We start from the raw sequence: 17,534 nt of genomic DNA on the forward strand, positions 1-17,534 counted from the left end.
TGAAGTGAAAGTTTGGGCCCAGAAAGTTAAAGCGGAGCTATTTCATAGAGTACTGTGAATGTTGGACCAAGGCGGGGACCTGCATAAACTTTGACCCAGCAATTCCACTACTAGGGTTGTATCCTAAGTAAACAGTCAAGGATATGAGTAAAGATTTATCCAAAAATGTTTATAAATGCTTGTTTATAATAGTGAAAATTATAAATTTTAGACCTAATGTCTAAAAATAGAGGATTGGCTAAATATGTGATGATACATCTTTCAATAAATACCAGGTCACCATTATTGTCAGGGATACGCTGTGACATGAAAAGAGACTTCAAAGCTATCGTTTCAATTTCAGAGGCATATTCTAAAGCAGGACATATGGTATGATGCTATTGTTATAAAAGAAAAAAAACAGATAAATAGATGTGTAGAAAAATGAAAAAGGAACTAGAACATGTTTCAAAATCTTAACAATGTTATTGCTGGGTGATGGAAAAACAGATCATTTTCTATTTTATTGTCTATCTCTACTTTCTTAATTTTCTATAGTGATCATTTTGAAATAAGGGAAAAGTAATTCTTAAAGTTCTTTTTGTTTAAAATAGCATGTTAGGCACATTTTCTTTCTTCTCATTCCCCTCCCTCCCAAGATCCTATTAAAAGGGTAGTTAAGGGGGAAAATGGATACATGCCTATAAGCAAAGAGCCTTAAGTAGATGAAAAGTTTCTACAAATGTCTGGAACATAGAAAATAGAGAAAATGATACAGAATAAAAGGGAAGGAAAAGAAAGCCTTGGAATGTTTCTCTAGAAGATCTAAATAAACTGCCCAAGGAAAACCAGGGCCGCTAGTGTGGATGTTCACACCCCAAATGAAGCCCTCCTCAAGAGCCAGCCACACCCACAAATGTGCTGCCGTCAGCTCTCCCATGAAGGAAGAACCCCATCAGGGAGACAGACCCGCATACACTACAGCAGGGGACCCACACCAGCAACCAAAGATCGCCAAGTGTGGAACAAAACCCAGCAACAAATACACAGATACATGCATGATAAAAACAGAACCACCTGGGCTGGAAGAAACATATACATCAGGACACAGAAGAGAATTTTGAAGAAAACACTAAGAAGTGGCCCCAGACACATCCAAGAAGAATATTCTACCTATAAAGTGAGATGCTATGAAAAACAAAAAATAATCTAAGAACAAGAAAAAAGCCTTGGAAATTAAAAACATGATCACTAAAACAAAAAATGCAGTGGAAGATCTAGAAGATAAAGTTAAGTTAATACCCCAGAATTTAGAACAGAAAAATAAAGGGGTAGAAATTTTGAGCAAAGAATAGGAGAAATAGAGGAGAAATCTTGGCGTTACAACATCCAACTAACAGGAGAGAACAGAGAGAGAGAACAGAGAAAATAAAAGAAAATAACCAGGTAGCAATAAAAATAAATGTCTTCAAACTGAGGCAGACAAAAGTCTGTATGTTGAAATATCCCATAAAGTAAACAACAACAAAAAAGTCCACACCTAAATGCATCATTGTGCAATTTCAGGAGAAATCCTAAATATTTCCAAAGATTAAAAACTGAACACTTACAAAGGAACAAAAATTAGACTGGCATCAAACTTCTCATCAGCAACCATGAATTCTACAAAACAATGGAGCACTGATATTTAAATTCTGAGGAAAAGTTATTTTGAAACTAGAGTTTCAGCCAGATTACCAGTTAAGTGAAAGTAAAGTTAAGCTAACAAGGGCTTAGCCAGATTACCAGTTAAATGAAAGTAAAGTTAAGCTGGCTTCCCTGGTGGCGCAGTGGTTGAGAGTCCGCCTGCTAATACAGGAGACACGGGTTCGTGCCCCGGTCTGGGAAGATTCCATGTGCCGCGGAGCGGCTGGGCCTGTGAGCCATGTCCGGAGCCTATGCTCCGCAACCAGAGAGGCCACAGCAGTGAGAGGCCCGCGTACCGCAAAAGAAAAAAGTAAAGTTAAGCTAAAAAGGGCTTAGGAAATTTACCTCCCACATATGGTTTCTTTCTTTTTTTAATTAATTAATTAATTTTTGGCTGCGTTGGGTCTTCGTTGCTGTGCACGGGCTTTTTCTAGTTGCAGCAAGCGTGGCCTACTCTTCGCTGTGGTGTGTGAGCTTCTCGTTGCGGTGGCTTCTCTTGTTGCGGAGCATGGGCTCTAGAGCACAGGCTCAGTAGTTGTGGCGCACGGGCTTAGTTGCTCCGTGGCACATGGGATCTTCCCAGACCAGGGATCGAACCCTTGTCCCCTGCATTGGCAGGTGGATTCTTAACCACTGCACCACCGGGGAAGTCCCCACATATAGTTTCTGAGGAAGATACTAAAGCAAGTACTCCAGCAAAATGAGGATATAAACTGTGAAGGAGAAAAACACATGATTCAGAAAGCAGCGATAATAACTCAGGAATTTATAAGTCCCAGAATAACCGTTGTACGGCAGAGAAACCAGTAGGGATTGAGGCAGAAGAATGGAGGCCCCAGTAGGGATGCCTCTGGATGGGAGCTGGATTCAACACAATGGACAGTATGAATTATTTTAAGAATACGCTGACTGCATATTTTGGCAACAAGAAAAAAAAGCTCATTGAAACTCTAGGAAAAGTGAACAAGAAAGTCAACACTTAAACATGAAGCAAACTAAAATATGACATGATTTTAAACAACTAATAAAAATTTTTTTTAATTAACCCATTTGGCCGTGATACTCAGAACATTCTCCCCGAAATGACACAAGGACCACATCAGAATAGCAGTAAAGGAAATGGAATTCTAGCCCAGCCCATTCTAGTCTTCAGTGAACAGCTACATAGTCATGGTAGTATATACGTTTATTGCTTTTTAGCTTCTAAGATTGACCTATAGACGTAGCACAGAGGACTTAACTATAGCTACAAAGTAGAATACAAATATTACCTACCTTGATGAAGTGAAAGTAAAGCTATAGCTAACGGCTATTTGGAAATGAAAAGAGGGAAGAGAAGTAGAGGGAAGAGAAAAGGCACTTATATTTTTGTTGTAGTAGTGTGGGAAACAAAAGTCCCATGACCTTCACTCAGGACTGGCTTGAATGTTAGAAGCTTCGATTAGTTTAATAAGAAAACCTGAAAGGTGAGTTAGCCATTAAATTTGTTAGGTCAATAAGGAAACAGCTAGCAAATATTTATATACCAGTCGCAATAAATTTTAAGTTAATGCTATAAATTATTCTGTATCTTGTCATCATAAAGGGGAGTTTCTAAGTGTTTGCTAAAACGAGCAAGAAATTTCCAAGAATACTGAAGCTTGTCTTTGAAGTTCCAAAGCCTTTTGACTTGCAATCTTAAGACAAAAAAAAATTTTTAGTAGAGTGTGTGTTTGAGTGAAACTGTGTTCACTTCAAGTTGTAAACTACAGCTTTCATGAGATTTTGCCCATTAACCTGCTAATAATCTACTTATAGCTTCCCTAATATTGCTCTAAAACACAAATATAAAAGGATTATTCAGATTCCCTTAAAATTAGGGATTCCCTTAAGATTACTAAAGCATTCCTTGTAAAAATATTTTACACATAAAATAAATATGACCCTAACACATGAATCCTAAAACACAACACAGAATATTAGTTTCCCATGCCAACAATAAGGAGTGAAGGGAGGTAGCCTAGAATTGATAACAGAGATTTAAGAGTATTATTTAAAGTTGTAAAGGCAATCAAAAAAGAACTAAATATTAAAATATAACTATCAAAAATTAGGAAGTGGATGGAGGAACATGTAAATGAGCTAAACCTTCTCTATTTCTTAGCATGGAGTCAATAAATTACGTCTGGACTTTGATTAATCAATCAGGTTACAGGTATAGGCATATTGCTTGGTAATGTAGTTAGCTCCCGAAGTATTAAAAATGGTTGCCCCCACGGAGGGGCTCTTTGGGCGTAGGGGGATGAGAGACTACTGCTTTATGTTACAAGCACCTCTGCACTTTTTTTTTTTTAATCACGTGCAAGTCTTATTTGGATCAGAAGAGGAATGCCCAGGACCTGCCTTCCTCTGACCAGCGCTCCTGGGACTACGTCCCGTCACCGAGGCTCTGCTTGAGGGCTAGGGCCCCACTGCTTGCTGCCAGACAATCTGGTACCAAGACCAACCCCGGCCGGATCTCCATGTTTACCTGATTCCCAGGCCCCACTAACTTCAATCATTAACACCACCCCTTTCTGGACCTCCCAAATTCTGCCCGTTTTCCAAGGTTCTCACCTGTCCCCAGGTTTACTGGTGTTTCACCTGCCTGGACACATTGCTTCCACCATCTGCAGTGACCTCATTCTGCCCCCAAGCCCCTGGCAATTTTATGCAATTTTATTCATTCAGCTTTTTGAGATTACATACTGCTATTTACTCTTTGCCATTTTAGTACCTCCTATAGTTTGTCGTGTCATTCTGTACTCCTTCCTTCACATCATTTACAAAAGTTAAGAAATGAGGACCCACGAGAACTCCATTCCTATAGATGCTTCTGTCTAGGAAAGTGATTGATTAATCCTAATGGCTTAATCCTAATGGCTTAATCCTAATGGCTTCCTGCTTCCAAACAAGTTCTGTATGCATAACGAACAAACGCCCTTTTCTTCTCCCCACCACAATCCCTTCCACAGTCAATGACCGGGCCCTTGATTAGAGGTCCCACTAGCTGGCCTGCTGTGGGGTACATGGGGATCCTGGTCAGTGGGAGCAGAAACAGCTGACACTGACACAGGCCACCCTCAGAAATGGGTCAGACCCAGACAACCAGGACGTGGGCTTCTGAGACAAAACAGAGAAGCCAGAAAATAAGTAGTCAGTATTATACACAAAAAACCCCAGAGACAAGGAAATGGCGGCACCTTGCACTCCAGACAGGAAGCCGCAGGGTGACTCCCGTGGGTGTTCCGGGCACACCTGTTAGATTGTTTTCACACTGTGGCTCCCAGAATTTTGCCCTTGCACGACTACACGATTCTTGAGCAGATGATCTCTAGTTCTAGTGGACTATAAATGTCTTGTTTGCCAGTTAGATTTAGAAAAATTATTTTGATTTCATATTTTTTCACCCATGCTTGTCAACTATAATAGAGATTCCCTAGTTTGCTTCCTTTCTGCTTCTGGTGCAATTTAAAAATACTATTATTAATGTTAGAGCTAGATTTAGGGTGGGGGTGTGTAGTAGAACAGATACTATTTCCCAGAGATATTTACAGATATGGCACCAAAACAAAAAGGTTCCATGGTGGGTGGGTGGGGGGAACGTTGGGAAAACATTGATTAAACAAGATTAGAGAGATTCTTGCTGCTGGACTTACCATATAACATGCTGGTTTTCATTGTCCATCTCTAAAAAGAGAAATGTAGCACACAGTATTTCCCAAAACTTATTTGACATTGAACACTTTTTAAAAAAATGAAACACTTTATTCACTGTTAGTGTTCCATGGAGCACAGTTTGGAAAACACCAAGTGTCCATTTTGGAATTCCTACTTGATCTTTACACTCTTCTTGGCAGGCTTCCTAAAATTCTATAAACTGGCTATTTAGAATCAATGATTCTTAAAGCTGGAAGGTGTCCTAGAGATCCCTGACTCCAGCCTTTTATTTTACAGATGAGGAAACCGAGTCCCAAAGAGGGGAGGCGATTTTGCACATGTTTTCAAGCCAGTTGCTTGCAGAACCAGCAGAACTCATCTTCAGGTTTCCTGGTCTCAAGTCAGTGTTATTTCCTCCACATCATACAGTCTCTCCATTTCTTTCTAACATCCCTGCTTTTTGTGGATTTTTCTTTTTAAAACAGAGTCACTGCATGATTAATTTGGGGTGACCCCCCCCCCCCACAAGAGTGCTGAACTTAATTAAAATCAGCATCAGTTTACTCACAGGAACTTCTGTCACCAGTTCTGAATCACTAGTCTGTCCTTGTCCAGGGCATTTCCCCTCCTCGTTTGTCTTGAACAGCTAGTTCCAGGAAGCAGTTAATTGCTTTACCCCAAACGAGTCCTCGCCCTGTATCAGGATGATGATATGGGCTGCACCTTGTTACCATGTGACTTAGGAAACAGCTTCCTTCATATGGGTAAAGCCATCTGACTCGCTCTTCCACCCTAGTCCTAAGGCCTTTTGGCACATCTTCACTGTCTCAGCTTTAACTGTGAGGGTGAGGGTATCGGCCATCACTTTACCAGCTCGGGTTGAGGAAGCTAAACCTCCAGCGCCATCCAGACCTTCCTGAGCATCGCCGTGGTGCTTACGGTTTGGGTAGGTGGCAACAGGTGAACTGAGGCTTGGTGCCCTGACTCATGTCTGTGACAACAGACATGGATGGCCAGGAGAGGAACTGACCCCTCAGACATCTCTAAAATCAGCTCTTGATTAAAATAACCAGTATAAATGTCAATTAACCACTTACCAGCATCTGCGAAATAGCGGTCGTCTTTTTCTCACCACCCGCTTCATCAACCATGGCGCACAGAGATCAAAGTCTTCACCTGTTGCCTATTATCACAATCCCACTCCCACCCTATTTTCTTTTTTGATCCTGAAAATGAGAATTCGTAAGGAAAAAAAGAGTCTAATCGTTTTTTCTAGGCTTTTCTGGTTTCTGTCAGTTGGTCGTTAAAGGACCACTTACTCTTTCTTAAGGAACTTCCAAGCTTCCCCCGGGAGCTTCTTGATCCAAATCTGTGAGCTTAGAAAACTTCAATTTTCTCTTTCCATTTAGAGCTTGTTTCTCGGCTGCCTATTTTTTTTCTTTTTTAAGTTCATAAATTTCTTTTTCTTTTTCGTTAAGGTAGAATATCCATGCACTGAAGTGACTTAACCTTATCTGCCACCTTTTGTTGTTATTTGGAGGCAGCGTGGCTCTGAGCCTTGGTCTCCTCACCTGCAAATGGGGATAAGATTATTTGCCTCGCAGTCCTGTCGTAAAGTTGGAAAGAACATTTAGAAGGTGCCTAGCACGGTGCCTGTCACCTGGAAGGTGCTAAATAAATGTCCACTGGGGGCAGATGGGCTCTGTCCCTCACTCACAACTCCCTTGGGTTCCGAAGGACTCTGGCTGCCTCTCCTTACCTTCCACCTGATTTCCAAAACCCCGCTCCTTCTCCGTACCTGACTGGTTTGTTTATTTAGCTGCTCCGGTGGGAACCTTTCATTCCCTCTTTGCTCTATTCTTGGAGACAGCACTTGTCAGCACCCCACCCTCTCGATGCCCTAGAGATGCTGCTGAGACAGTGTCGAATCATGGGACTTTCAAACGCTGGGACTCCAGCAAGATTTGTTGGCTTCTGGGTCAGGGGCAGCGCCAGACAAACATGTGTCCTCGCTTCCAGCATCCTCTCCAAAGCACACGGGAAGCAATGGGGTTCACCACTTCTGTCAGGTGACCTTGGGAAATCACCTCTCTGTGTCTTTGTTTCCTCATCTGTAAAATGGATTAATAATAGGACCTATGGAAGGATACAGGGTCTGTGGGGCCTAAAACTTAAAAAAAAATACAACATTATGAATATGAAATTAGGAGTGGGGCTTTAGAAGGAGGTCACACAAGCGAGGGACCCTGAAGCCCGGGCTTCATTAGCTTCGTGGTAAATCTGCATCTGATAGAAGCAGGGGAGCCATGGTGAGGTTTAAATAAAAGACTGTCAAGTGCTCAGCACAGTGTCTGATAGTGTAGGCTACTGTAATGATAATAATTATTACAGATAAAATTATACATTAATTCTATAAATGAAACTACAAAAATAAACACGTATAATAATTATAAAGCTTCTTTTTCTCCTGTTCCTGCTCACAAGTCCATCAGAATGCAGCAGGGTGAGCCCCATCTTCAGGGTGTCCTTACTTGGGGCTCTCTTCCTTAAAACAGGACCCGGTTGCGGCCGAGCAGGTCCCTGTTCTCTCACCCACAGACACATAACTTAGGAGGAGACCTGGAGATACCCCGGGAGCGGGGATGTAGGCTGGAGGCAGGCCCAGCACGGATGCCCAGAGCTAAGGGTCCCGGAGAGAGCCTGCCAACCCAGGGGGCCAGCACAGCAGACTCCAGAGCTTCTCGGGGTGTGTGGGGGGGGGGGTGGGGGGTGCAGAATCAGGCCGAGGGAGGTCAAAGGATGTCAGAGAAACGGCAGGGCTCTTGACCACGGAGGTAACCTGGATGTTCTGGCAAAGGCTGCTGGTTTCCCTGCTACATTTTTATGCTGGGTGTGGTCAACCACAAGAGGCCCTTATCCCTTCCAGTAAGAGCCTGAGATTTGGGAACAGGGGTTACATGACTGCACACAATGGTATTATTCCCAGTGAATTTCCATTTCCTAGTTCCTCCATGTACTGTGGTCCTGGATCCCCAGAGTGGCTGCCTATGTGTGTATGTGAAAACCCTGTAGGGAGAGATGTTTGTTTTTCAGAGAAAGTTTGGTGGTGTAGCTTGGAGAAGGAGAGTGCTGTCAGAAACAAAGCACAGGCAGAGTCTACTCCGAGGCCCCAGCCCCACCCTGCAGCCATCGCCACAGGGTGTGGTGGAGCGCAGTGAGGAGGACGGACAGGAGACCTCGCTTCATCCATCCAGAGGAGCCGCCGAAACCTAGGCTTCAGCTGCTCTTCCCGGGATGTCTCCTGCCCTTGGGATAAAATCTCTCAAGGAACCTAAACGACATGCTGCTGGCCAGAGATGAGGATGCAGGGTGGGGGGACCGGAAAGTGTTTGTTCTTCCAAACTCCTCTCCCCTCTCTACAGCCTGGAGGTTCTCTTGTTCCAGAAAAGGATGGCGTTGGAGGGCGCCCCAGCCATGACTCACTCAGAGCTAAGCCTTGGCAAATCCGTCACCATGGAAACTGCCAATCACCCATGCTTTTCATAGCTTAATGGAACATCTGCCAGGGGAAAGCCAAGTGATACAAATTGCCGGTCCTGCCTACTGTGTTTACACCGGGGCCCCTGCAAAAGAGAGCGAGCCAGGAAAGGCAACCCTCCACAGAGGGGTGGTGGCCCAACTCCGGTCACTAAAGCTGGGTGACCTGCCTCAATCCTTCATAAACTCCTCTGTGCTCCTCCTTTCCCAGTTGGTCAAACAAAGGATCAGATCAGTGATTCTCAACCTGGCTGGGCCAGGGGGGATGGGAGGGACAGTAAAGCACATGCCCTAAGAGGGGTGGGGTTAAAGAGACCTGTGTAGACAGTTTGTTCAATATTATAATTTTCTATTTGGAATATTACAAAACAATATTTTCGTAATTTAAACCACAGAAAATAAAGAAGCTTGGCTAATATTCTTAGGTAGCAATCTTTCTCGAAGAAAGGACCAAGATACCCCTCTCTGATCCAGCGAGGCACATCAGAATTTCCAGGGTAGTGAGGTTTTTAGTGATTATCAAAAATGAATATGGATTCAAAGACGAAAAGTTGCGAGTCGCTGGACTAGTTGATCGCAAATGTTAGTCCAGCTCAAATTCTGGGCCCCTGGGTGGCATCTTCCAACCTCGAGCCACTGCTAATTCCTTAACGGAGGGAGAAGTACCAGAGGGGAGGCTAGCCACCCCTGCCCCTCTCTCACACCAGGCATCCCCTCTCTGACAAGATGCAGGGGCTGGAGAGGCAAAGGAGGGAAGCCAAGGGAGCAGCACGGAGCGGGCCCGGCAGAGTCACATGCCTGAGGCAGCCTCCTGGAGGTCCTGCCTGCCTCGAAGGCCCACAGCCCTGCCTCTGGTGGAACTGCTAACCTGGCGCCTGCAAGCATGGGCTTTTGACTTGGCATCAGGACTCACGGCCAGGCCTAAGGAAACAAACACTCAGGTGGGAGGCAGGAGGGGGATGAAGATCGGGGGAGGGGGGTGGGGAGTGGGAGGGCCCAGAGGATATTTTCAGATGTTAACTTTTAAAATTCTTCCTCTTTTTTATTTTCCCCTTTCCTTTTCTGTCCATGCAAAAGGAACCTGACCTTTATTTTATTGCCTTGGAGGAAATATGCAGCAGGGGAGAAGTAGAATTTGCCTGCACACTGTTTTGGGTTCTGTTTCTCAAAGGCCTGAGCCCTTAGGAGATTTCCGAGGATTGAGGAAGCAGAAAAAAAGCTGCAGAAAGCCTGGGGAGAGCGTGCGGGGACAAAACCAGTTTGCTACACAGTTTGCAGGGCCCAGCACAAATAAAAATGTAGGGTACGGTGTTCAAAAGTTATTAAGAATTTTAGCAACAGCAAAGCATTAAACCAACTGTGCGGCCCTTCCAAGCCTGGGGCCCAGTGTGAATGCGTAAATCCATGCCCACGAAGCTGGCCCCGGACAGCAGTGTCCCCCGCCCGTATTAGAACAGGGGCAGGAAGAGAAAGGCCCACAGGATCTGGAACAACGGGGACCTGGGGCCTACTCCCTGGCAGCACTGGTGGGCATCCAGCAAGACCACAGAAAGGAGGGTCTGAGGAGTACACAGACTCTAAGCATAGGGTTCCCAGGCTCAGCAGATTTCCAGTCCCCAAAAGTGGCTCAGAAGCAGCAGAGAGCATAAACCTGAAGGGATCTGCAGATAGGACAACAGGAGGGCCTGGCTCTGTGTACAGATGATGACGAGCCAAAGCCGCCTAACGTGCCTTGGTACTTGGTAAGACCCTGAGACCCTGAAACAGAATGACAGGGCAAGGCGGAGGCATGATGAATGACTGACATCAGTTTTGTCATCCTGGCAGAATGAAGGCTTAGAGTCAGAGACTGACTCTCTTTCCATTTCATTAAGGTGAAAGAAATGCACTATTTCTGGCACACCTGGATGTGTAGAACAGGATTCTACCTGCCACTACCAAGGCCTAGCTCCAGCCTCAAACCTGTGACCAAGCCTCAAGAGGGGACAGGTCAGAGCCACCGCAATTAACCAGGTAAGGGATGAAGCTTGGACCAGTGCGGTCAGGTGGTAGAGACGGAGAGAAGCAGGAGGTAAAGGCAGGTAAGTTTAGGAGGTAAGACTGACAGAACTTGGAGGGTACTGGTAAGGAAGAAGAAGGAGTCAGGAGTAACCCCCATTAGCAGCTTGAGCAATTGGGGAGATGCAGGTGCCATTCCTGAGCTCAGGAGTAGAGAAGAACCAGTTGGGGGCGTAGGTGGGATGGGTTGGGTTCTGAACATGCTGGGTCTGAGATACCAAGAGAAGATGTCACGTAGGCACTTGAATATATGACGTGAAGCTTCGAGAAGTCTGGGCTGGGGGTGTAAATCTGGGAGCCGTCAGCTTTGTGTGTGGTCCCTGAACAATGGACACAGATGCGATCCCAAGGGAAACAGTAGAGAAAGAAGAGAGGGGGCCTAGGCACGGGCTGAAGAAAACCAACCTTTAATGGGCAGGCAGAAGAGGATGCCCCTAGAAAGCAGGTCAGAGAGGCGGGAGAGAGACGAGGAGAATGAGGCACGAGAAAAGAAGGAGAAGGTGGGGCGCAGCTGAGAGGTCACACACACTGAGCGACTGCAAATGCCCATTGAACTGAGTGACGCAGAAGCCACGGATGACTTTGGAAAGAATCATTTCACCAGAGAGACAGGCCTGGAATTGCAAAAGGAGAGAGTGGACGAGCAGGAGACAGGCAAACGGAGTCGGGAGGGCAAAGACTGGTGGGTGGCTGTGCTGAGGACAGAAGGGGGCCGCTGCCAGAGGAAGCAGCGGGGTTCAGGAAAGCTGTTAAAGGTGATTAAAGTCATTAATATTTTTTTTCATTTTAACAGTTTTACTGAGGTATAACTAATATACAATAAGCTGCACATTTAAAGTGTAACAATCTGAAAAGTTTGACATGAACACATCTGTGAGATCATCACCATGGTCAACCACATTTTTTCATCCCCCAGTATCTGCTTGCCCTCCCTCCTGCTCCCCTCACCCCCATTCCCAGACACTCACTGACCTGCTTTCTGTTACTATAGTTTGCATTTTCTAGAATTTTATATAAATGGATTTTTATATACTTTTAACCTTTTAAAAAAGGTACTTGGGCTTCCCTGGTGGCGCAGTGGTTGAGAATCTGCCTTCCCCCTAATGCAGGGGACATGGGTTCGAGCCCTGGTCTGGGAAGATCCCACATGCCGCGGAGCGACTGGGCCCGTGAGCCACAACTACTGAGCCTGCGCGTCTGGAGCCTGTGCTCCGCAACAAGAGAGGCTGTGATACTGAGAGGCCCGCGCACCGCGATGAAGAGTGGCCCCCGCTTGCCACAACTAGAGAAAGCCCTCGCACAGAAACGAAGACCCAACACAGCCAAAAATAAATAAATAAACAAATGTGGGGTTTAAAAAAAAAAAAAAAGGTACTCATTTTTGTCTGACTTCACACAGCATAATTATTTTGAGATTCATCTATGTGGTCACAGGTTATCAATAGTTCATTTTTTCTAATTGCTGAGTAGTTTTATACTGCACGGGGATACCATAATTTGTCTCTCCGTTCACCTGTTGATGACTATTTGCGTTGTTTCCAGTTTGGGACTATTACAAATTAAGTTGCTTTGAACTTTCATATACAAGTCTTCATATGGATACACGTTTTTGTTTCTCGGTAGTAGATAACTAGAAGTGGCATGGTCTATGTTTGGTTCTTAAGAAACTGTCAAACCCTCTTCCAAAATGGTTGTGCCACTTTACATTCCCATCAGCAGTGTATGCGAGTTCCAGTTTCTCTGAATCCTTGCCCACATTCGATATGGACAGTTTAAAAAATTTTCAACAATCTAGTAGCTTTTCTCTATGGAGGAAGGCAGAGGGAGGAGAAAAAGGAGACAAAATCAGCCACACTCCAGGGCATCGACACTGCCTTGATCAAGAATGAAATGTTTTGCTCAGTCTGTGTCCTGGGAACAAACCCAGTCCCTCACAAACGGTTATTTCTTACGGAGCATTTGGTAAACATGTTAGCTTACTGCCTTCTAGGCTGGGGCCCTGAGCAGGTGACAAGAGCTCTACAGGCACCTCCACTGTGGAAGACTCCTGCAGCCACTGTAGAGCAGAAAGCAGGAAAGGGAGCGGAAGGAGACTCAGTCATTGCCCATGGGGGATCCTGGTTTCACCCACACCCAGTGTGATAAGAGGACAATAGCATTTCTCTGCCCCCCTGAGAGAAGGCACATGGGTTGGGTTAGGGGAAGGGGAGTTTCTAGACCAGGCTGCACTCTTTCCAAGGTGGAAAGAGCAGCTTGTCCTGTGGAGGAATCCATCCTGTTCAGCCCTAAGAGAAATACATCCCCTCTATTAACTTGGCCAAGAGGTGTCAACATATGAGTATAAGGGGTAAGGAGGATTAAATCGTGTTGGGGGCTTTCAGGAATTATGAACAAGTAAACTCTCTGTTAAAATAACAGATTTTGGGCTTCCCTGGTGGCGCAGTGGTTGAGAGTCCACCTGCCGATGCAGGGGACACGGGTTCGTGCCCCAGTCCGGGAAGATCCCACGTGCCGCGGAGCAGCTGGGCCCGTGAGCCATGGCCGCTGAGCCTGCGCGTCTGGAGCCTGTGCTCCGCAATGGGAGAGGCCACAACAGTAAGAGGCCCGCGTACCGCAAAAAAAAAATAATAAAAAAATAAAATAAAATAACAGATTTTTAGTTAAAGCTAAAGTCATTGATAAAGTCAGATATATATATCCTAAGAGCATGTGCAGGTCAATTATGATACTGAGTTTTGGGAACCAAGCATTTACTTATACCCCTAATGTGAGAGTGAAAAAGAATGCCAACGCCAATACCTGTAGCTGCTGGGAAGAACACCCCAAAGACGGTGAAAAAGGACTCGCCGGGGCTGTAATCAGGCAGAGTGTTGTTCTGCAGCAGTTCTGGTGAATATCCAATAAAACCATGCTCTGAAATAAAACAAAGGAAAGCCAAATGAGCCAAGTGACAAGATGTATAGCACAGGCTTCCCTAGATTACAGTCCTCGCTTATGTAACTTTAAATAGCAAAAGTAGGTGTGATTGGGGGTGGGGAGCAGGGAGGGAAAACAGAAGATGACAGAACCATCTTCCTTCCCACTTCTGGGGCTTGATTTTTATGTACTGTATCTACGGATATAGGTAAATAAAATGACATGAAGAAGAACAGTAGTTACCTCTAGGAAGGGTAGCATTTGTATTGTTTTGCTTAGAGTACAGCTGAAATCTTTCCATGAGTATGTATTGACGTGTCTGCTTCTGATTTAAAACATTAAGTTACCTCCCTGCTCAAAAACCTTCCCACGGATCCCCATTAGCTACAGAATAAAGACCAAGCTCCTTAAGATGAGTGTGAAAGCCCTCCACAGCCTGGCAACAGCCCACCATTTCCTATTCGTCCTTGGCCTTTTCCTCTCCCCAACAGTGACGCAGATGACTCTGCCCAAGAACGCCACTAATACCCAGCCCTGTGACCCCTGCTTCCAGACCCTTCCCCCATATCTCTGAGCATCAGTATGGTACTCACTCTCCAAGCCCAACTCAAGCTCTGCTTCCTTTGGGCTTTACACGAGCTCCCTGATCAGAATCCTTCTCCTAAGTGCCCTCCACGACTAACCACATTAGGTCTTTCCCCAACCAGACTCCTTGGGGCTAGAGATCCGGTCTTAAAACACCTCTGTCCCCCAGGGTCACCACTGTGCCTTCCACACAGCACGCAGGGTGCCAATATGGGTCACACCAAAGGAATCTTACTCTTGGATCTTTTGATGCCGTGCGTTCAGTCTGACTGGTTCACAGACTACTTTAGAGCAGGAACATCTCAGATATGATTTTTTCAAAGCATGTTAAACACTTTTTACATTGCCTTAAATGAAAGTCTTCAAGAGGTTTCAGTCCTACAGACACTTTGCTTTTTCGTCAAAGGAGGTCACCTTGAACAGCACCTGTGGATATGTTAGTGGGCTGTGGAATTTTAAGATACAAGTCAAGTGTCCTTGGGCTCAGGGACACCCAGCATATCCAGCCTCTGCCTTTGGAGAATGAGTTGGTTTGTTCCCGTGAACTCCAGTCCAAGAGAACCGGGTCCTGCTCCTTTTCCCTCCAACCCCACAGCTACGTAGGATGAGTTCTCAGCCGTCAGTCATGCCGTAGCTGACCCCCAGGGCTGCGGTGACCGTCTCCTGCCAGCCTGTCCTCCACCGCCCTTGGGGCTTAACTTCACCCTGACCTTCCATCCACAAAAGAGCGCCGTCTCGCTGATGAGTCCAATGATAGTGCCAGCACTTCTCACAGCTTCCAAGATTCATATCTTCATAGGAAAAGTATTTTTCAAAAAAAAAAAATAGTAAAATGAAAGCTAAGTGAAGTACAAGGGACCCTGGGGAGTCCAGTCAGGACTTAAAATCATTGTTGACTGCTCTCTTTCTCCTGAACTTTAAATCCCAAGGACTGTGCAACATTTCCGAACGGTTTGGCATCTTCACAGCCGGTCCTCCCCTCATTAACAAAACAGCAATAATAGCTAAGTTAACTTTAGTCTATCCGCTGGCTGACCCTGCTGACTAGACTTTCTGAGGAGAAAACCAGCCCAGCCTGCCTTGGAAGGGAGCTCGGCCAGGCTGGATGAGGCACAGGCCTGAGCACATTCGAGCGCAGGGCTGCGTGCTGGGCAGGCCGGCCGTGCAGGACACAAACACTTCATCAGGCTCCGTTGATCTCCGCCGTCCCGAGGCCACCCTGACATGGGTGGGTATTTGGTCACCAGGCCTGAAGGGCTTGGCCCCGGTCAGCCTGAAGGGTCAGAGGGATTGCAGGCGCCATAGATGAGTCACTGGAATGCCTTCTCTCTCCCTCCATACCACCACCAAGATCCACAGAGTGAGGGAATGAGTCACTGGGCTCACTCGGGGATGGGGGTGGGGTCCATTCTCTGCAGGGCCACCGCAAGGGCAGCCCTCACACGTTCGCAAGCACACGCTCACACTGACAACTGCTGCTGGCCCCAGCCCTCTCCCCTCAAGTCCAGTTCTGAGCTGTTCTCAAGGAAATAACCTTAACTTTGAAAAGAACTTTATGGACAAAGATGTTTGTCAATGAGTTATTTATAATAGTGTAAATGGGGCGGGGGGGTGTCTAAATGTCTAACTCTGAAAGTCTGAGGTATTTAAATGCTTAAAAAGACTTTTTAGGGACTTCCCTGGTGGCACAGTGGTTAAGAATCTGCCTCCCAAGGCAGGAGACGCGGGTTCGATCCCTGGTCAGGGAAATAGATCCCACATGCGTGCTGCAGCTAAGAGTTCACATGCCGCAACTAAGGAGACTGCCTGCTGCAACTAAGACCCAGCGCAACCAAGATAAATAAAATAAATTTAAAACATTTAAAGAAAGACATTTTAGTGCCAAAGAAAACCGTCCATGTTATATATGATATATGTTCAGTAAGAAAACTGGATACCATCTATAGGATGAATACAAAAAAAAGTTTTAACGTATATATGTAGGAAAAGGAAGCATACCAAAATACTAATTGTGGCTGTTCGTATAATGCAACTTTGGACTTCTTTTTCTTTCTTTTTTTATGTTTACAAATTTTCCACCTGTCTTTAATGAGCATAATCAAATTATCAAAAATTAAAGGCTTTTAGAAAAGCAAACAAAACATCCCACAACTGAAAGCCTACTTTCTCCAGATAGCTCTTCTATAAACAAATTCATTTCTTTTTTTTTTCTTTCCATTTATCCTCTCCCTGCTTTTCAAAATGATTTAAGTGGCTTATGAGAAAAACATAAAGGCAAGTAAAATTAGGGGCAAAAAAAGAAAGAAAAAGAAATTGAGCAAAAGAGAGAGAGGGAACACCTACAGCCCACAGCCTGAGGTCTCTGAATAGGTTCTGAGGTAAGATCCTGCAGTGATTTTCTTCAAACTGGAATTCAAGGCCTAGAGAGATCGTTTTACTTTCTGACCTTTCTGACCAAGCCCACTCCAGCAGCGGAGGACCCTAGGGCCCACCCTTCACATGTGCCACATTCCAGTGGATGAGAAGGAGCCCTAGGCTCACGTAGTGGACCTACCTCATTTCCTCCGCCCCTACCTTCCCGGGCCCTTATGACCTCCACCCCCCTGACACCCCGCCTCACGTCAGGCTCCCCAGTCCTGATCCAGCCCCGCCAGAGGCTTGGCCCACTGGCCTTCGCCCTGACTCCCGGGGCTCCAGTCTCTCGCCCAGACCCTTAACCAGTGGTCCAGCTGGATCTCAAGCTTCTGCAGAGCGGGTGTCCAGGTCAGACACTGATGTCTCTGGCTGGCTTGTACTTGAGGCATGGGGTGAGGTCAGCTGGCCATGCCCAGCGTTGCAGGGCAGAGCAGACCCACCTGCCGTGGCCTCTCACAGTGGGTCTTGCTGTCTGATTTCCTGAACAAAGGTCCCTAATTCTTCTAGTCACGGCCCTGTTTGAGAAGCTGATGAATGCCCACTTTGCATACCATTTGGGGGTTCCCTGAAGCCTCTGTGGGGGGAATGGACCCTGAGGTTCAGGACCTCTACTCCAGGGGCTGCCTCTGTACCTGAAACTTCTGACACGCCCTGCAGGCACCGACGCTGTCCCAAGCCCT

The 17,534-nt window shown here is 45.8% G+C and overlaps 1 protein-coding gene across 1 annotated transcript in view; it reads right to left on the reverse strand.

Moving 5' to 3' along the window:
- Positions 1-17,534, reverse strand: part of SLC12A8 (solute carrier family 12 member 8) — a 108,382-nt gene that overhangs the window by 41,394 nt on the left and 49,454 nt on the right. Inside the window, exon 3 of the mRNA XM_060009920.1 lies at positions 13,738-13,851. Coding sequence (XP_059865903.1) covers positions 13,738-13,851 — 114 coding nt within the window. The remainder of the gene's footprint in view (positions 1-13,737; positions 13,852-17,534) is intronic.

Source organism: Delphinus delphis, chromosome 4, assembly GCF_949987515.2.
Source record: "Delphinus delphis chromosome 4, mDelDel1.2, whole genome shotgun sequence".
In the NCBI taxonomy this organism is placed as follows: domain Eukaryota; kingdom Metazoa; phylum Chordata; class Mammalia; order Artiodactyla; family Delphinidae; genus Delphinus; species Delphinus delphis.